This window comes from Acanthisitta chloris, unplaced genomic scaffold (assembly GCF_000695815.1).
Source record: "Acanthisitta chloris isolate BGI_N310 unplaced genomic scaffold, ASM69581v1 scaffold7036, whole genome shotgun sequence".
In the NCBI taxonomy this organism is placed as follows: Eukaryota; Metazoa; Chordata; class Aves; order Passeriformes; family Acanthisittidae; genus Acanthisitta; species Acanthisitta chloris.
Window position 1 is genome coordinate 95,148 of NW_008677684.1, and position 21,296 is coordinate 116,443.

The 21,296-nt window shown below is 35.8% G+C and overlaps 1 protein-coding gene across 1 annotated transcript in view; it reads left to right on the forward strand.

The window, feature by feature from the left end:
• The window catches only part of MALRD1 (MAM and LDL receptor class A domain containing 1), a gene marked incomplete at its 3' end in the record, with an annotated part of 76,459 nt that overhangs the window by 40,588 nt on the left and 14,575 nt on the right, over window positions 1-21,296 (forward strand). Inside the window, exons 15-21 of the mRNA XM_009076609.1 lie at window positions 1,109-1,261; window positions 1,413-1,518; window positions 2,804-3,171; window positions 4,860-5,272; window positions 11,898-11,985; window positions 14,727-14,903; window positions 17,169-17,346. Of these exons, the coding sequence (XP_009074857.1) occupies window positions 1,109-1,261; window positions 1,413-1,518; window positions 2,804-3,171; window positions 4,860-5,272; window positions 11,898-11,985; window positions 14,727-14,903; window positions 17,169-17,346 (1,483 nt within the window). The remainder of the gene's footprint in view (window positions 1-1,108; window positions 1,262-1,412; window positions 1,519-2,803; window positions 3,172-4,859; window positions 5,273-11,897; window positions 11,986-14,726; window positions 14,904-17,168; window positions 17,347-21,296) is intronic.

The window sequence follows — 21,296 nt, forward strand, 5'->3', positions numbered from 1 at the left end:
CTTGCCTCCGAACAGGAGGGTTGGCTCTGTGACACTAAGGTGTATTTGGTAATTTTCACACAAAAGTTTGACTATTGTGGAGAATAAAATCTAGTTTAAGAGCATCAAACATTAATATCAGCTGAGTTTCTTAACAACTGTGATATAATCTAGCACACTTCAATGGTGATGGTATGTTTCTTATGATTGAGATATTAAAAGATGATAAAAAGCACTTCTAAATATATATATACATATGGTTTTACTTATAAGTTATTTTCTGATTTTTAAGAGGGAACAGAATTTGCAGATGCTAATGTTTCATCTTTTTACTGTCCAATGGGATTATTTCCTTGTGGGGATGGACAATGTATTTCATCTGACAAAGTTTGTGATTTTACACCTGACTGTTCAAATGGCCATGATGAAGCCAAGTGCCGTAAGTGAAAATTTAAAAATCTCTATTGCTAGGCTCCTGTGATTATATTTGTTTGTCCTATTTGCCATGCTTCCATGACTTCATAAATCTTGCAATCAATTAAAAGTAAAAGCTCTTGAGAAATAGTTACTTCACTTTGATTCCATTCTGTGAATTTTCAGAGATTATAAATATCACAGTGTCTCAGTAATTCCTGATATTTAACTTCATTCCTACTATCAGTAGGGGAAGGGTTTGTTATCATTAGCATATTTGATGGCATTTGGCAAATAAGGGATTTAATTTCTATCTCCAACATCAGTTCTCTAAAAGGTCTTGCAGAAGGTTTGTTACTGCTTTGTGTGCCCTTTGTGTTCTCACGACCCACATGGTTCAGAGCAAGGTCTCTTTTCAGCACCTCCTCACCTATTTTGAGTGCTTTGGCTGCAGCATTTCAAGAGAGGAGTTGTTTTACCAAATACATTGCATATAGACTTGATGGGTCCCGTGCCACTGCTGTTTTACCCAACTGTTGTTAAACAAACACCTATTCTCTGCTATGAAGTGACACTCTGCCTCTCTCTGCCCCTTTCCTAGATGTATTTCTTGAATATTGATGACATATGAGAAATATTGTATTTCCTTTTAATACTGCAAAGCAGGTTTAGCAATGTCATCGATAGAAATAAAACATCTCTTTCTTCATTTCAGCTGCTGTATGTGACTTTGAAAGAGAGAGCTGTGGCTGGATTGAAACTGTGAATGGAGATGAATTTGACTGGGTAAGAAATTCCAGTCGTGCTCTTCCACCTGCATTTCAGAAGCAAGCTCCTCCACGGGATCACACCTACAACAGCTCCGAAGGTAGGAGAAGCCAGGCCTAGAAACAGAGAAGTGGAATAGATAAACCTGCTCTTTAACCATATTTTAAGTGAAGGCCATGAATGCTTTAAAAACCTTTATAAACCCTTTATTTCTTTAGTCTGAAAATTTGTTTTCTGTTTTATTTTGATAGGTCATTTTATGTTCATTCTGAAGAAGAGCAACAGCATTTCACAAATAGCTCGGCTACAAAGCCCAAAGTTCAGGCAAACTGGATCAAATTGCACACTCTCCTTCTGGTATGAAATAATTTAGATTTGAAATTCCTGGATTATCTCACATTGTTTCTCTTGGACTGAAATTGAGGTTATAGTTTGAAAGAGACACACCTTCCTCTATTTATTTCATTTTATTCTGTATAAATATGGTCTTCATTGTGAACAATATATAGACATTAGCTGAAACACTTGGAGAACAGAACTGAAATATGGAACGATTTTGTTGTCAGCGTCTGCATAAAATTATAGTAAGGGATTATGCTTGCATATAAATTAACAAATACTAGTCTTTTTGCTAGCAATTCTACTTTATTTAAGTAAACTTAAAAATATGGAATTTTGTTCAAGAACAGGAAAGCATTGAAAATTCTAGTAGGTCCTTGAATCACCTACAGTATCTATAATTAGATCTGTAAGCAAAAGCACCAGGGCAAGAATTGGTGCTTTGTTTCCAGCACTTTTTTTATATACACAGAGCAACAAAAAATAAAAATCAAAAAACCCCACAACCAAAAAACCACAACCAAACCCAAACAAATAGCTTCAGTTATTGTCTTGTCTCAGTCTTTATGCAATGTTGTCAAAGATGGGCAGAAAAAATAAACTGTGATAATTTTTTTCTAAGGCCAAACTGGTGCTATTGTTGAAATAAATGTTTGGCCTGATTTTGATATTATTAAGTGCAGTTTGTCTCAGTAATGTCAGATACATCTGCCACAGGAATAAGAAATGCTTTTTTATACAAGACTCGTGACTTGGAGTGTAGGTCTGGGAATTGCAAGTTGTTAGTTGCATTTCTGCTTCTGTTCCCAGTTTTGTTGTACAATTGCCAGCCTAAGAATTTAGGATTTTTAAATGCTTTGGGATCCTCCAAGAATGCTGTAAAAGGCAACATGTTAACAATAACTAACATCCATTGGAGGTGTACTTCTGCATTCAGTAAGTGTACTGTTTTTCCTTCTTGAAACTTTACAATTATGTATTACATTAAATTTATTAAAAGATTTTTTTATCTAAGTAAGTATCTAAGTAAGCAGCATTTGTTATATAATATGTGTATCTTTGGTTATGGCTTTTCATTGAATGAAGTATACTACTCTCAAATTCTTCAGTTCATGAAATGAGGGCTAGACTGATATAGCAGCCTATCCTATCATCATTCAGAAAATGGATTGAGTTACAGGAAATAGGCACTGTAGACTTCCTATATGGCACAGAGCTATAACAGAAAAGATACTGGTCTTTGAAGCTGATGTGGTCCATTCCCATCATTTGCCCACTTAACATTCTTTTTTTATCATTTTAGGTATTACAATTACGGGCAGTCAGTTGGGGCAGCAGAGCTGCAATTGCTTGTGGATGGGCTGAAACAGCCTACTGTGCTTTGGAGGACATATTACAACGAGGGAAGTCAATGGTTGAAAGCAGTCGTTCAGCTCGGACGCCTTCCACATCCTTTCCAATTTTCACTCGATAAAATCAGTCTGGGTTTTTACGATGGCGTCTCAGCAATTGATGATATTACATTTGAAAACTGTGCTCTCCCACCTCCATCTTTAAGTTGTGAAGGTCCTAATCACTTCTGGTGCAGAGACACGAAAGCATGTATTGACAGTTTATTGGTCTGTGATCTTGTGGATAACTGTGGGGATGGATCAGATGAAGACAACTGTAGTAAGTACTTTCCATTGTTTCTTGCTTTATATCACACAAAAATTTACTTACCAATTCATCCCTGGAGTGAAAAAGCACAGAACTGTTACAGCCTATCTATGTCACAGCCAGTGATGATTCCACTGAATGTACTTACTGATGAAGAAGAATGATACCTTTAAACTTAGATGCATAGATGAGTTACAACTGAGGGTAAACAGATTTCAACCTCCTTTATCCAAACCAGTTACATTTCTTTAACTCATGTAAAACACGAACATGCATTACAAGTTTATTGCAAAAAAGAGGATTTATAGTCTGACAGTTGATTTGGGTCAGCATTCTGTCTTTGATTGTACTGATGGAAGTACAATGGAAGGCATACTGATCGACTGAGAGGAGTGTATGTCTTATCTCTTCTTATGAACTATACTCTTCCTAGCCAAAAAATGCTTAAAGATCTTTACTAAAGATAGTTGTCATGCTGGACATAATTGTCCCTTTAAAAGAAAGAACTTGCAAGTTCTGTGGAAAGTCATTCACATTTTTGACATTGCCCTTTTACTGCTGAAGGGTGCTGTGGATGGTTTTCTTCCTGAAGCATGCGTTCATCAGTTTGAAGAACTCAAGAACATTAATACAAAATAAAATTAACTAGCAGTTGCTTTATCACATCCTGAGGTAACTAAATTATGCAAATCACAATCAGGTTGATAAAAGGGGAACACCTCATATGCTTGAGGGGATATCAGTCTGCTGTGGTATTTGCCGAATATTGACTTAAAACTGCTCTAAATTGAAAAGAAAGTGAAGGCTTTCCAGCCTATCTCAGTTTTCCTGCTTTTGGGATGTCTGTCTTCTTTATAATTCAATTTGAGGTCTGCAGTAAGATATGAGTCACAGTTTTGAACATCATTAAAAGCAGCAACTTAATTTTAAAATAAAAGAATTGGCTATAATGTCAGTTACTGTTTATGGAGAGCAAATGCAAATTTGGAATGCAAGTTCACCTCCACTGCTGCACATTTTATTGTTTTACATCAGAAGTAATTGGGATAATCAATATATTTTGCCTTGCTGTCAAACAAAATAGTGTTGTTGTGTTATATAAGCCTCTCTTGAATTAGCTTTGATAAAGCTATCATGCTACTATTATCGAGGATAATAAAGATCTGAATAACAACCCATTTTTAGGACTTTGTCTGCCATGCAAAAATATATTAAATCCCATAATACACATACCTACACAACTGTATCCTGGGGTTTATTTCATCCAATTAACCTCAGTTTTGACTCCTTTATTCAATTAAATTTCAGTTAAAAAACTCTGCATGCCTTAATTATGATAATACATAAAATTAATAGCATGGATAATAAGGTGTTTTTCACAGTTCTGTTTATTCAGTAAATTATGTACAGTTTGACAACTCTATTTTGAAAGATAAGGTAAATTTTTATGTACAGACTTTGTCCTCTGAAGGATATATGTATATTTATATACATTCATACATATACATACATACATATATATATATATATATACCCACATTAATATATATTTATCCTTCTGAGGAGAGTGTTTGCAAGAAGAATAAATGATTTTTCCTGTATACTAGAAAGATTTTTTTGGCAAGGATGAAAAAATGGTGTGAGAGGACTATACCTTTTCAATACTGTTTTTTTGACAGTCTATTCTGTTTACATTTCAGACCCTGATCTACAGTGTAACTTTGAAAATGGGCTGTGCAATTGGGAGCAGGATGTAGAGGATGACTTTGACTGGATCAGAATACAGGGTCCAACCCCCACTGTCAATACAGGCCCATTAAAGGATCACTCGACAGGCACAGCCAGGGGACACTACCTTTACATAGAGTCCTCTGAGCCACGCCAATTCCAGGACAAAGCAGTTTTGCTTAGTCCTCTCTTCAACCCTTCTGCCAATGGACCTTGCGTTTTCCGCTTTCATTATCATATGTTTGGAAAACAAGTTTACAAACTGTCTGTCTTCCAGAGAACTGTGAGTAATAGTAAGGGATGGCTGTTGTGGTACAAGTTTGGAAATCAAGAAAACAGATGGATCAGACAGACTCTCTACATCAAAAGTTCTAAGCCATTTCAGGTATGATCCTTCTAGACTGTCAAGTGCTTACTTGCTGCATCATAAAACATTGAGAGTGTATAAAAGACTGGCCAATCTCAATTTATCTGATCAAATTTGCTTTAAAACATATTTGTAGGGGGTTTTGAGGAAATATGTCAAATATTTTTGTAGTTGCATTAACTTTTCTTCCTGGAGTGCTTATTTTAAGGTTTCAAAGAGGGACACGTTATTTCAAGTAGATATTGGTTTTGTTTTTCAAGGATTTGGTGAACAAAACTTCTTTGAATCTACTACAGAAGAGCTTGGCAAAAAAAATCGATTCATTAATGGGAAGACTGTTGAAAAGGATATCCTCTGCTTTGCCTTGTTTTTCCAGAGCTACAAATTCATCTTGAATGATATAATGCCAGAAAAGATAACAGTTCCAAATATTTGGCTGCAAGGCTAGACTAACAATCAGATATCATTTGGTGAAAGATATGATTATAGTCAGTTACAGCTATAAATCTTCACGTATTTTCTCACTTTTGAAATATTTTATGTATTATTTACCTTTCACTGTGCATGATCTAGTTATTCTAGTTGGGTTATTCTTTCTTCTCTCTCTTTCTTAAACATATCCTATGCCTACTACTTTATCTAAAGATCTATAAATGATGTGTCCTATATTTGACCTCCTCAGGGTTAGGTAGGTCTGTTCAGTAACTGCAAATATTTCTCCTATGTTAGCATTGTATGGGTTTCTGCTGTACTTACCCAGTTCTGTGAAGGGAATTTCAAAGATCTTATATTCTTTGAAGTAATTTTGTTTTTCATAGTCATTTTTGAGGGGTATGAGGTACAGCTTGTTCTGAAGAAAGAGATCAAGATCTAATGTTCACTATTGTGTATTGTGCTTCTTATGATGGAGCTTGCTGTGTCACAACTTGCAACCCTTCAAAACTCAGAAATTTTGAAGAGAACAAGCTGTATTCTGTTTCTAATAAGTTGCCAAGTGCTGATCTCTTTCCAATCTTTCTTTTAAGTACTTTGTGTTTGGATGTCTCCAGAGTTAAAGACATGTGAGGGAAGGATTTTCACACTGTTACCACTTTTTCCCCAAAGTATTTCTACTGAGATGTGTACTAGAACAGCTTTTCTGTTAGTTTGGGGCTGTATACTGGCTGGGTAACAGTATTAAAGCTGTAGCTTCCATATTTATTATGTTGTGCTCCCCACACCCTAAAAAGGTAGTGGGTCACTGCTTTCACACTACACCCTTAAAGTCTTGTAAGTCATCGCAGTGCTTCAAAGAGAATATTTAGATTCAGTTGAGAAAGGATATTTTTTTCCTTGAAAGTCTAAAAATATGATAGAAACTCTCAATATTTTTTGGGTCAAAATACATGTCTTGGTTTCATAACCTTCTCCATCTCTAGCCAGAGTATCTTGTTAGCTGTTTTGGGATTTTCAGAGATTCTTAGTGGCTAAAACATCTTAGACTTTTGGACCAAAGATGGACTAATCTTTGTCAGACAGACATTCATTTTGCTTTTACTCTTCTAAATGTATGAGATAATCATACATCCTCTTCCTCTTTCTTTCCTATATAAGTAGGTCATCTGTTTACCACATTCTAAGAAAGAATCACTATGAATAGTGAATCCCTTAAATTAATGTTTTCAATTTATTTCCTAATCATGGGAAGCCAACTTTGGGAGCATAGAAACAATTGTGCTGTATGCTAACTTCCAGGAAAAGGAGGAGCTGTCAGCCAAACAGGCCCTTAAATTGAATGCTCTGGTGGAAAACTGAAGGCAACAGCTCATGCAAACTCCCTTTGCTTCCACTGGGCCTCAGAATGTTGAATTTGTCAGGAAATCTGTTCGAGCTGCTATCAAACCATGGCTGGAGTTTGTTGCTGTTCCATCAGATGTTTAACATCAAAGTGGCAAATGTGACATCAGTGAGCAGAACAGCAGTAGCTGGAATAGGAAAAGGGAAATTTAGAGCTAAATTATTTAAATGAAAGGAATGCAGTTTTCTGAGACAAAAGTAAACATGTTTATCAGATACTAGTAACAATACTAATATTAATACTGACAAGTAACAAAAATGGTCCAAAATGCACATGCTTATAAATATTTTGCAGCTTTATTGATCTAGAGTTTCCCTACCACTGCAAAGGATATAATAATATGCAGGAAATTCTACTATTGCTTTTTTTATTTTAAATGATTCAAGTTAGAAATAAATTCCTTATAAGCTACTCCTTTTTATTACATGGGAGTCTTGTTTCAACATGAAAGAGAAGACACTGTTCAGTGTCCTTGTATTTTTATTTGATCTGCATTTATTTTCATCTCCCTAGGCAGTAAAATAGGAATCTGTCCATGGTAACCTACTTATATAGATGAATAGTGTTTGCTTTTATCTTCCTTGAATAATCATAATACCTGAAATAGTTTCTGCTCAGAAGAAAGTACAAAAATCCTGTTTGAACATCTTAGATAAATGTTGCTTTCTTAGTGTGCTCTATTCATTCAAATTTCTGTGGACACAAAAAAAGGAAGTTGTGATATGTGAACAAGGGCAAAATTCTGTCTCTCAGTCCTTCTAGCCATGATATCGATTCCATACCCACCATGTCTGTCTTAAGAGGTTTAGGGCAACTTTACTATATTGCAAAATAGTAATTTAAAAAAAATTAAGAATTATCTTTATCCCAATCCAATTTTTCACTTTTTGCTCATCTGCAGTATATGTTTATCTCTGTAAACAAAGATGGTTATAGATCTTTGATATTCCAAAGCAATACATTAAAGAGTTTAGCATTCCCTTATATTATAAAGATCAGTCATTTTTGTTTTTCTAAGTTGGATCTTATGAAATTTTAAAATGCAAATACACTTTTTAAGTACATGATTAATTATTAATGTTATATTTGGGTTTAATTGCTAAAAGTTTTAGTATTTTGAGTATCATAAATAAAACTTAACATGTCTCTTCAAATATAAAACTTTCTCCACTTTAAGTATGAAAAATAATGGCCAAAATCAGGAGAAAATAAATAATTAAAATGCACTGAAAAATACTAGCTTATGAAAGTTTACATGCAAAATAAAATTGCAATTAAGTAGATATAAAATGCATTAGTATTTTCTTATTTTACAAGTTGTAAAGAAAAGTAAACAACAAAATCCACTGTAATAATTTTAATCATGTTACCAATTAGGTGTAAGCTTAGAAAGTAATGGAATATTGATTGAAAATTAGAATGGTACATTTGCTATGAATATAGAATAGCATTATGTTCTATGGACACAAATACAAACCAACCTTCTTTTTCTGACTACTATTTTTAAGATCTAATATTGAGCTCTTTTTTTGCTATATCCAGGTACTTCTTGTATTATGGATTTGGTAAACCTTTGGCATATCAGTTTGGTGTCAAATACATACTTAGTAAACATGAATAATTTGCATCCAGGCTCTTGCCATTCATCTAAAAACAGAGAGGAAGGGCTAAAAAATGCATTAAGGTACTACCAGGTAGCTTTCCACAATTACATAGGTAGTTTTACTTTTTCATCCTCTACTCCCTTGCATTTCATTCCTCAGTGAGATGAGATTGTGATTGTTCTTTGGGAATTCTGATGATCCACTATGTAAAAAGTGAAACAGCATCACAGAGCTCATTTTTCAGCTATTTCTGCAGTTCTAGCAGTTTTGTTCAATTACTTTTCTAAGAAGAGAGTGGATTGACCAACACTCCAACCCCACCAGCCATTTCCATAATGCAAAGCTCAGAACTCTAGTGGTAAATGAAACTTTATTTATTTTTTTTAACATGTAAAATACCTTTTACTACTTTTGCAGATTTCATTGAGACCGGATCTCTAGAGTCCTGAAAATGAGAAATTGGGAACTATTAATTCTTATTCAAATAATAAATGAGATGTGAAATGAGCTTCATGGTAGATGAATTCCCTGGAGGTTGCTTAATAATAGCTTATGAAATTTGCAGAATTACAACTTGCAAATTAATTTAAGTGGTCAATGTTTAACCACAGCTGCAGAAAGACTATTCTATATTGAGGCACTAACTCATAAATTGGCCTTATTTTCAGTTTTTAAGTCTATGCCTACACAGCTGTGTACATTTTCTCTGTTTCTAATGAATTCATACTATATGCCAGTGTCAGACTCCCCAAGTATATAAATAAATGTTAAAGAATAATTTGGGTGGGAGACATTACATAATACAATCATAACCATCCTCGTAACGATACAGAGGTATTCTGAACTCAATTTACCCCGACAAAACTGGGTCCTGCCACTTCTAGATTTGGGTGGTTTTAATCCCTTAAGGAACTTATTCCTGCTTAAGGTGCATGAGTGAGAATTCCTCAAGGGAAAGGTTGGTGGAGGATGATAGATGAGGATGGCCTCAGCCCCTGTGGCTGTTGTGGCTGGGGACATGGCACAGGAGATATGGGGAGAGAACTCCTCCAACTCCCTGTTAACATCCACCAGTGCACAATAGAATGCCACAGAAAATTAATGTAGTGTTGAGGCCACTTGGGTTTGTCATAGTAATAAATGTGTACGTAAACAAAACCTCTGCCTCTTTGTTTGAATTTTAGCTCATTAATGAGTGATTAATTACTAGTAGTTAATCATTCATGCTTTGAAAACAAATTCTAAATTAGATTTAAAATGTTGTGTGTTTTCTAGTAAAAATTACCCTGAAAGGAGTTGTGCAATTTTAGAATAATGAATGTGTGGCATTCCCAAATATTAGATGTCTTGATTCGTCCTAACCCTTTATTGCTGTTGGTACCAGTACCATAGCATTGCCCTCAATTTAACCTAAACAGGAAGCAAAAGGCTGAGGTGATATTGCAAAGAACATTTGTAGGCATTCTGAGGGGAAAATAAGAATCTCCTACTGGGAAGAGAGCTGTAAAAAGCAATCCTGTCATTTGCTGTTGTCGGTCACATGAGATACATTTTATGCTAAAATAACCCATCTTGAGCATATCTGTAGTATGGCACATAACCTGTCTTCTTTCGACATACTCATTTATTTTGTCTCATGGACATAGTATATACCTGGTGCAATTATTTTTATTTACTCTGGTGATGTCAGCATCAGCAATAAATCTACTATTCACATGCAACTTTGGAATAGCAGAAAAAAATTAGTGTTGACATGTTCAGACTGATATAATTCTTTTTCTTTTACAAGGTTAATACCATTCCTTGGACCTTCTAAATATTTTTTCCTTCCTCTTACTTGGTAATAAATTTAAAGTGTGAAGTTTAAAATTTCTGCATATATGCCAGGTGAACAGTGGTTCTTAGTGTGGAGATGGATTCTTTATTTCCCTCAATTTACTGAGGAGTTTGCTTAAAACACAGAGCTGATTTCTGAAAATGGAAATGATTTACACAGCTTCGTTTGGAATAAGACAAAACAAATACTGAAATATAAAATGCAAGCATATATTTCTGAAATGGCATTTGATATAAGGATATATCAAAACATCAGTGATATTTGATCAAAACATTAGAGACACATATCAAAGCAGAAGTGCCTCTATGAGTTCAGAGAAGTGTTTCATTACTTTTTAAAAATAACCTTTCTTTGCAAACAAAATTGCAAACAGGTAAATTGCAAAAAAATATTAGCACTAACAATACTGTTAGTGTGAAGCAGTATTGTTGTATTTTTGCTACTATTAGTACTTTATTCCTTTGTAGGAATTTTCTATTAAACTGTGGAACAAACTGTGAAAAATACATTAGGAATTTTATGCAGCATTTCAGAATAATCCTGAAGTTTGAATGCATGTGTGTGTAATATGTGACATAAGTATTTTTTAAAAATGGCAGAGAAATAACTAATATTTGAACTCCATTGGATCAGCAAAAACATATAATTGTGTTTTTTAAACTGTATGGTTTGAGGAGGGTTTATTATTTTTATTAATAGGGAATTATTAATTAGTTAAACTAAGAAAATTCTCACTAAATTTTTCCCTAATCACCTGCTTGGATATTTACTATTTGGCAACAGTCAGAAGAGGCTTATCCAGTGTTCCAGAGAGTATTTCACAAACACTAACCTCTCCCATTCATTGGCAGTAGACACTAATGAGAAAGTGAAGCACAACATTGGTAACTCTAATGAAATAGTAGAATATTTTTCTTTAAAAGGTTCCATAGCTCATCTCTAACCTGCTTAATTGTTTTCATCACCCTGGGATTTGTATAAGGATCTATAATTTATTCAAGTGAATGTTACTATATTTAAGCATGATTAATGTTATTACAATAAGTACCAAAGGAGTTAATTATAATATGCCACTTATGATAATGTCTTGCCATCATTATAGATCACAATGTTTCAGTGAATTTACATGATTGTGAAGCCAACCATCCTGTTATGGTTCACTGTGATTAATGTGACCAGTGAAAGCTGATAATAATTAGTCTCTTCCATAAAATGTCACTAAACAGAATATATCCCCTAGAACAAATTTAATTCCATTTGAAGTGTTTAACATGGCAAATGACTCCTCTATCAATTCAGATGAAATATTTAATGAGGAAATCTACTATACACCAAAAAATGCTTTTGTAATTCTTGTTTCCCCAGATCTTGGTGAAAGGGACCGTGGGAGATGGTTTCACTGGAGACATTGGACTTGATGACGTGTCTTTTCTAGGCTGTAGTCTTTACAATGGTAAGAAAAGAATTGAGGTGTACATCTCCTAGCAATGAGCTGATTTATTGCTGTAATCTGTAAATATTTCTATTAGAAAAGCAAAAACCATAACAAACTGTGGCCCATGCCTGACAAGGAAATCCAGACTTGTTTCCCTGCTTCTCAGCCCCTCCTGTCCAGGCATCAGCACAAAACAGTTTCTGCTGTGCACATATGGTCCAAAAGAGATCCTCAGTGAGAAGTGTGCACTTTCCAGACTCTTTGAGACCTTGATTCCCAGAAGGACAAAGAAACTTCACTGTGTGTAAACAAGCTGAACTTCCATTCAGCCAATGTGTTTGATAGAGCCTTCCACACTCCCTCAAGAACTCCTAGCATATTTACTCTGCCAATTGCTCTCACAGGACAGCACAGCAATAGTTCAGATAATACCTCCCTCAAGAACTCCTAGCGTATTTACTCTGCCAATTGCTCTCACGGGACAGCACAGCAATAGTTCAGATAATAGAGCACCCTGTTCTCAGATGTCATTGCTATCAGGGGTAGTACAATGTCTACAGAACTGTAAAATATTAAATCCCAAAATATATGTACTTCAAGACACCAGACTCGAGGCCTGTGTGTTCATCACGGTAGGGATTTCAAAAGGACTACTGCTCCTTGCAGGAGGCACTGCAGGGTTATACATGGTGTGACTGTTGATGTAAAGTCAGGACAGGGCTGCAGAGCAGCAAACAATTTAGAACAGTGTATGAATATCAGTATCCTAGCACTAACTCTTAAACACTCTAGTGCAGATGCATTTTGTTCTGCTACTCCAAAATCTTATTGTAGGTATAATTGGGTCTACTAGGAATGTCAAGTGTGTATGACATGTTTCTTTTGCAGATAGTTATCTCATTCTTTACTTAATTTATAGAGTGTACAGCATTTATTAAAACATTTTGAATATAACGTATTTATTGTAAATCGTTAATGTACAATGCCTTATATTCAAGGAAGAAAAACTTAGAAGAATTCAGAAAACCCCAAAGTATTTTCAAATGAGTGATGAAAGAAAAGTTTAAAAATAAACAATAAATTTGAAAAGTATACATGGTCAGAGTTTCAAAGTTCATAAATGAGGAAAAATAAGTGCTCATTTTGTGTGGAAAGATAAAATAAAACACTCAAGTATAAAGGTGGACAGGAATCAGGTCTTGTGTTCTGTATATTTTTTAAATGGTTTTAGTGTTAAGAACAGTTTTTGGACATTCTGGGGTCCTGCCTTTATTTTATTTCCTCCAAGCCATAAAAACAGTCAGAGATCACTGGAATACAAAATAAACAATGGCTATGTCATATTCCCCCATATTTAACACAAGTGGGATCTGTTTGACAAAGCAGGGCTCCCAGCTCCCTGAACCCTAGAATTAACAACTCATGCTCAGCTGCTCCTGCTGCACTTTAACCAGATACTGACCAGAGAGAGATGGGTGTGAGAGCTTGCTGGTAAAATCCCTCATAAGTAGTATTAAAGATGTTGAATCCTGAGCATACCACTTCAACACATCATTTGACTGCCCTAACCAAAGGCTATTTAATGATTGTTGCTCTGGGAAAAAATGGTATTTCATAAATGATAGAAAATTCATTGCTTCAAAATAGAGAATGTAGAACATCCTCCTTTCTCCTCAGGTGTTGGAAAGGTTACGGTACTTCAAAATTTCTTCTCCTGTTCCAGTGGAATGGGAAAAGAGACTTGATTCTGGCATATATATATATAAAAATTTCTGACCAATAAGTTCCTTGCTGTTATTATGAGTTGTAGCTAAATTTATCAATTCAAGCAATTCTTCCTTCAAATTTTTCCTTCCCCTAAGTCATTTGTTTGATTCTTAGGATATTATGGAAGTATCATTCATTTTCTTGGAGCATAATTTATTTGATGTCATAGGTGTGCTTTCTGCCTTACAAAATAGAAATGACTCCTGTTCATGGGTAATTTATTATCAATATTAATGCTCCAGGCTTTAGAGGGAAAAAAATTTCTTGCTGTCCGAGACACATTTAATATAAAAATCTTCACATGTACTTTTTAATTAACTGAGGAGTATTGCTCAACTGCATTGTGCACTACAGCTAATAATTTCATTAACAATTAAATTTTAAAAAGGAGTTGTATAATGAAAATTCCTTTTATGGACAATAATAACAAGGGTTTTCAAGAAAGGTGCATAGCAAAGAATAGGAGGAAAAGAAAAGAAAATTGATTTGAAAGAAGTGGTAATGAGTTTGAATGAAACATAAAGGAGGTAGTGGAACAAGGTGGTGACCTGAGAATAATTTCTCTAATGAGAATAGAATCTTTTTTTCAGTGATGAATTTACAAGGTAAGAAGGTTACATAGTAATTTCCACAGTCACATGCAGCAATCCACATGTTAAAAAAAGCCATTATCATCAGAATGATCTGTTAGCCTTGGTTCACAGTTTCTGTGATTGTTTTGTCAGTCTCAGTGACATTAGTTTTTTGAAATGACTCATTGAGTTAATCTGAATCTGAAAGACAGGCATGACAAAGCTAGTGCTTTCCACTGAGGAAATGTTCAATTCAGCTCCTGCTGAGCATCATTTAAGACACTCAACACAACTGGCCAGGCATGTTTCCTGTAAAGCTACATGCTTGACACATGGTGGAAGTGGCAAGAAGAGAAATCATTAGGAAGCTGGAATGCCTTGGCCCAGGCACTCAACCTTCTGTTGGTTTGATTTTCGAAGGGAATTTGCCCACAGTCTCTACAACTACTTCAGGAACTTCAGTCCCTGCCACGCTCCCCATTAACAATTGCACAGAGAAGGAGTTTGTCTGTAGAGACTCTGGCAGCTGCATCCAGATGATCCAGAAGTGTGATTTCAGACCTGACTGCTCTGATAAGTCTGATGAATCAGCCTGTGGTGAGTGTCTGTCTTGTACTTCGCTACCTTCTTAGTTTGTGGCTGCTCTGTGTTTACCTTTGCAGTTTGGTATTAGCACATAGATTCTATTTTAAATATGATTTTCCCCAGGACAAAAATAATAACATTTTGCTCTTAATGTGGGAATTTGAGATGTCATGTACTTTCTGTCTTCTGGTTCAGACTCAACCTTTCAATTCCAGTGACTACTGAAATGGGGCAGGGGAAGGAATTCTCAGTTCCCTAAGGATTGGTAGCTATACATGACAATTTTAAATGAGCATCATTTCCTAGAATGTCCTGGAGTCCAGACTGGGAGCAAGAATAACTTAACAATCTAATGTTTGGTGTGGGTGTCTGGGAGACTTGGATCCACTTCTTATTTCAATGAATATGGGGATTGCTTTTTTGGTTGTTGGGTTTGTTGGGTTTTTTTCATACAAAGTAGTTTCAGCAGCAGCAATAATTGTGAAATTCAGCCTACTCCACACAGAAGTGAGTTTCAGCCTCCGACAGTCAGATGGGAACATGGTCCCTCCATATGTTGTCCATAAAGGTCTAAGGAAATCGTTGATTGCTTCTGAGTTGCAGCAGTTCACACTACAGCATTTTAAAAGAAGTTGTTAATGACTTGCTTTTGCCTTGAAGCATAGTACTTGAAGTACTACTTTACTGAAGCTAATTAATGAGGGGGACAGACATCTAGAGACAGTGACCTCATCAGCTTTTGCAAGCAAAACTGTTCTCACTGAAGATCAAAACTCTGAATTCATTACACACTGGGTAGGGAACTCAATCACCTCTCTCAGGGCTGAGGGCTGAGTAAGAAAAAGGAACATTAGACTCCCTATATCTATTTCTTATGTGGGAATTACTGGAGGCAATGAATCTAATGTATAAATATCACTGGGTAGTTTCCTACAGTGTGAAAAAACACCAACCATAGAAATCTTGCCCTGAAAAATAAATGCAGAGCCTTCTGAACAGAACTTACATTCCCCCCCTCAGAAATTTACATTATCTTACAAAACATCCTTTCCTCCTGAGCAAGATAAATACTGTGAAGAATACACCTTTACATATTTTCTCTGTCCTAGGTCTCCCATCACTACAGCAATGATGGCAATTTATCACACAAATGTCCTGACTGAATCAGAAATATGTTCTCAGGAAGGTGTTATCTTTCTCAGAGACATTTGAAACATAATGGTTACAAAGCATGTTCAAAAGGGGAATAAACACTTGGTGCTATACCACTCATCATTCTCAGGAAACATCACAAATTTTTATATGGGCAACTCAGGAGATCACACTGGCTCTGGTTTCCTTCCATACTGGGGATATACAAGCTATAAACCAAAACTTGCTGTCTCCTCAGTCTACCATTTTTAGCCTCTAAGGGAGGAAGCATCAGGCACATTCTCCTAACACACTATGATTTCTTGATGAAGCATATAAACTTCATGGGTTAAAATAAATTCTCATTTTCTGTGCACAGTTCTCACAGCAGTAACTTTTACTGGAGTATAATAACCTATTCCATAGTTCTGAAGTGTGGCTAGACTGAACTTGGATCATGTAGGTGAAGTTTCTTTAAAATACTCAGGAAGATGTACTAGAGAATAAATGTTCATAGCAGAAATGGAAAATGTGTGTTTAATTCTCCTAAGGAAGGTCAGTAGTGAGTTCACTTTTCTTGCCCCCTTTTCTGTTAAGGATTCATAAACTCTGTTACAGGCAGATGTATAGTTATTTAGTAAGGTAACAATTCATGTTTTGACACCAATACCAAACAGCTGGATTTTTATGTAGCTTTCAGGGTTTGTGGGGACTGTTTTAAATATTGATTTGTTTTTTTAGAGTTTTGGTCATGGAATTTGTATACAACATACAATGATTTACTAATGTCATCAGTCTACAGGACTGAAGTAAGAACCATGAGCAGCTCATAGATCCCAGCTGATGAGTTTTACATGCATTTCCATGTATATCACATGACAGATTATTGGAATGACCTGAAAGCTTGTCAGAACACATAAGAAGGTTTATACTGAGGTGCAAATGCATTGGTACATTCCCCAAATTTGAATTTGCCTAATAGAGAAGAGCATGGAAATTGTTGTTTCATCTACAGAGGTAAAACTGTGCATGTTAGTACTGTGAAAGTATTCATGGACACGATAAATTGAATCCCTTTTGTTTCCATGTTGCTGTGAGCAAATGATTTTCAGTTTGTATATAAACATGAAGTATTCACCTCTATAGCTATGGAAGTCTGTGACTTTGAAGATAAAAACCTGTGTGGATGGCATCAACCAGCATTGGAACAGATGTCAGGAAATTATTCTGTACATATCACAAATATATTCAAGTGGAAGCTTGGAAGAGGGGCAAATCTCTACCCTGAGCAAGAGCAAGACAGCCCTTTAACTGATCATACTATGTGAGTACAATTTTATAGGTACTTGAATCTTTCTTAGAATGTGTGAGCTCAGCCACTTATTTACTGTCGGGAGGGAAAACTGCTCAGTTCACAATACTGAAGACAGAATTTACAGAATTATTAATGGCATGTAATTAACTGACAACCAGGAAAGTAGTGCAGCAGAAAGGGACCTGGGGGTCCTTGTTGATGGCAAGTTGAATATGTGTCAGCAGTGTGCCCTTGCAGCCAGAAGGGCCATCCATGCCCTGGGGTGCATCAGGCATCGCTGGCTGGTCAAGGGAGGTGATTGTCCTGCTCTACTCTGCACTGGTCCAGCCTCACCTTGAATATTGTGTGCAGTTTTGGGCACCACAATATAAGAAAGATATAAAGTTATTAGAGAGTGTCCAAAGCAGTGCAGCAAGGATAGTAAAGAGCCTTGAGGGGAAGCCATATGAGGGGTGCTTGAGGTCACTTGGTCTGTTCAGCCTGGAGAAGAGGAGACTGAGGGGAGACCTGATCACAGGACACACCTTCATCATGGAAGAAGAGTGGCAGGCACTCACCTCTTCTCTCTGGCAATCCATTATAGGACCCGATGGGATGGTCTGAAGTGCATGAGGGCAGGTTTAGGCTGATATTAGAAAGTAGTTTGTCACCCAGAGGGTGGTTGGGCACTGGAACAGCTCCCCAGGGAAGCTGTCACAGCCCCAAGGCTGACAGAGTTCAAGAGGCATTTGGCAGCACTCAGGTACATGGTGTGATGGTTGGAGATGTCCTGTGCAGGGCCAGAAGTTGGACTAGATGATCCTCAATGGTCCCTGTTTTACCATTTTCTGATAAATGACATAACTTCATATTAGAATGAAAAATAATTCTGTTCTCTCAGTGAAGATTTCTAAATATTATATTTCAGGTAGATTAAGATAATCACAAACTCCCCTCCAATATATTCCTTTGAATTGTCTCAAGAAGCAAAAATTAGCTTTTCTACATGAACATTTGGGTTTACCTGATTTGTTTGTTCTGTTGGCTTATTTTAAAGTAAGAGCAAAAATTAGCTTTTCTACATGTACATTTGGGTTTACCTGATTTGTTCTGTTGGCTTATTTTAAAGTAAGAAATGTAATTTTAAAAAATGCATGAATGCAATATATATTCTAGTTTAAAGTAACAGTTAAGATACATTGAAACAAAATCACTACAGTTGACTAGGAAATGTATTGAATACAAACAGCAATCAATGTTATACAACTTCATTAATAAGGAAATTTCTGTACAATGTAATTATTCTGAACAGATAATTACTTGCCTATTTGTAGTGATGTGTTTACCTCCTGTGACAATCACCCACAGAGTGCAAAAATGGACTTTATATTGAGACCACTCCAACAGAGTCTTTGCTATATTGCTAATAGTTTTAAATGACATTATATTGCGTTTACTCAGCCTGAGTGTATTCTGTCACCATTAAAGAATCAGCTCAATGTTAGTTTCACTGTGTACTTCATTAAAATCACTGTATATTTTTACAAAAAAAAACCAACCCCACCCCAAAACATCAATACCAAACCCACAAAAAGTAATTCAACAATAGCAGGGAAGAACAACAATGCTACCTAATTGTTTCTAGGTCTCTACATTATCCATAAAAAGGAAGAAATTCTGTGAAAAAGAGCAATTATGCACTATAAATTAGCTGTCAGATCTTTCATTGACTGCTATTTAATTGCTATATATTAGCTGATACCAGAACTGGATGTGTACTTAGTAAATTATCTCACAAACTTTCCACTATAGATTTACATTGACACAGTGATACATGAAATTATTCTACTGTTTTTCAACATATTTTCAGGGTTTAATGCAACGAACAGAATATTGGAAAGGGCAAATGAAAAGAGAAGTAAATGATCCATAGAGATGGCAGTTTTCAGGCAGCTCTGAAATGTACTGCTGTTGTGATGTTTCACATGAGATGCAGTTTGGTTGTACTGTTTCTCCTTTCCTTTGCCTATAGCAGAGTACAGAAGCATGATGCTTCCAAATTACCACAGGAGATGCAGAGCAGCAGTTTTGTTGAATTAAAGCCCTGCAACGTTTAGCCTATAGCAGAGTACAGAAGCATGATGCTTCCAAATTACCACAGGAGATGCAGAGCAGCAGTTTTGTTGAATTAAAGCCCTGCAACGTTTAGTTTCATTTTCTCATCCATTTTCCCCAAATTTCCATGGAGTTAGATGAGAGAAACTGTATTACTGTAATCCTGTGTGTTTTCAAATTATAAAAAAATATGCAGGATTATGTCTAAAAATGTTTGGATTCATCCTGATGCCATAGTAGGCGACAGTGCAGCTTACCATGAGTTCTTTCAGCAGAAATACCTGCGAGTAGCTGGGGAGTCAAACCATCTGCTTCCCTAGGATGTGTATTTGGGCTAGCCACATGTAGGCTGATGAATTGTGAGCTGGAGGAGTGAGTCTTTGAAGCTGTAATTGCATTAATTAAATTAAAGTAATTACTTCAGGAATAGAGGAGAGAACAGCTTGTATGTGTGCAGAAACCCAAGTCTGGAGGAATAGAAGGCATTATGTGAGTCTGCAAGGGCAGCCTGACAGTCCTTGGCTTGGGCTGGAAAAAGGCTATGGTGTGTTCTGCAGAGCTGACATTGGCACTGTGCACTGAAAAGGCCATTATGTGTCTGAATTAGAGCTCATGGCATGTTTCTACACCTACAAATGGAATTATCTATTGCAGTTAGGTTTCTAAAAGCTACAGCAATGAAAGTATCAGTTTGTGCAGGCTTAAACACGTGTATAGAATAGACATTAGCAAATGGATAACCCCATTTTTTTCCATTTTAGAGAAACTGCTTAGTGATGTAGCAAATTCTTTGACATTATTAATGATAATTGGGTGCAACTGTCAATTGAAAACTTTGTAGTCAATTAATTGATACCAAAATTCTTACCCAAATCTGTCCTTAAATTTAATGAATCAAACCAAAAAAAGAGTGTGGAACTAAAATTCTAAGCTCACATGATAATTGTTGCTGTGTAAATAGCTCTCCCGATAACCATATTCTTAACAGATCTGTCTTGCTTTTGTGTCTGCTTTTCAGACAATGATTACCAGAATTCAGGACAGAAAATAATAGGCAAAACTAAAGGTTTTAAGTAATATATTTAAGCCCAGCTTTTTTTCTTTTTTTCAGCAGTCAAGAAATGTTTTAAATTTGAAAGTCTAAGCACTTCTAAATAGGAGAAAAAAATTTAAACCCACAGAACACTACTCAAGAAACTTTGAAGGGGAGAAAGTTTAATTTAAGTAGTTGAGGGCACTCCTTTTTTCCATGCTGCATATCACCTAGCTGATATAACCAAAACCCCCAATTTTTTTATTATATTACAGGTACAAAATCACCCTTATTCTGTGCCAAGAATACTAAAAGTTAGACATTTTATAGCACTTTAATTTTGAATATATTGAATATATTTTTCTGAAATAATATCCTCACAGTTGCAACACTTTTTATTCAGGAAAGAACCATTTTGAAGCCAATGAATATGTTCTGCCAATCACTGAGGGTCTATAAAGGATTTCCTCCTACGTTATGATCTATGATAGGCCATCCTATATTATCTGCAGAAGCAGATGTAGTCAAACTATTTCTGGTGCAGACACTGAATATCTAGTAAGTACAGATACAAAAGAAACAAGGTATTTTTTTCCCATTCTCCTTCTTTCTCATCAGAAAACTTCTCATACTTCCTGGAGAGTTGCTCTGTCACATTTCTTTCAGATTCATGGTCACTATATATTTTCTGTAAAACTTTGGCACTATCATGGACTGGCCTCTACTTTCTCCACCACATCTTGCCTTCTGGCTGAACTCATGGGTGTAATGGGCAGTGCATCAAGTAGCTGTTGCCCAAAGCATAAAGGAGGTGATAAATTTCTTCTTGAAC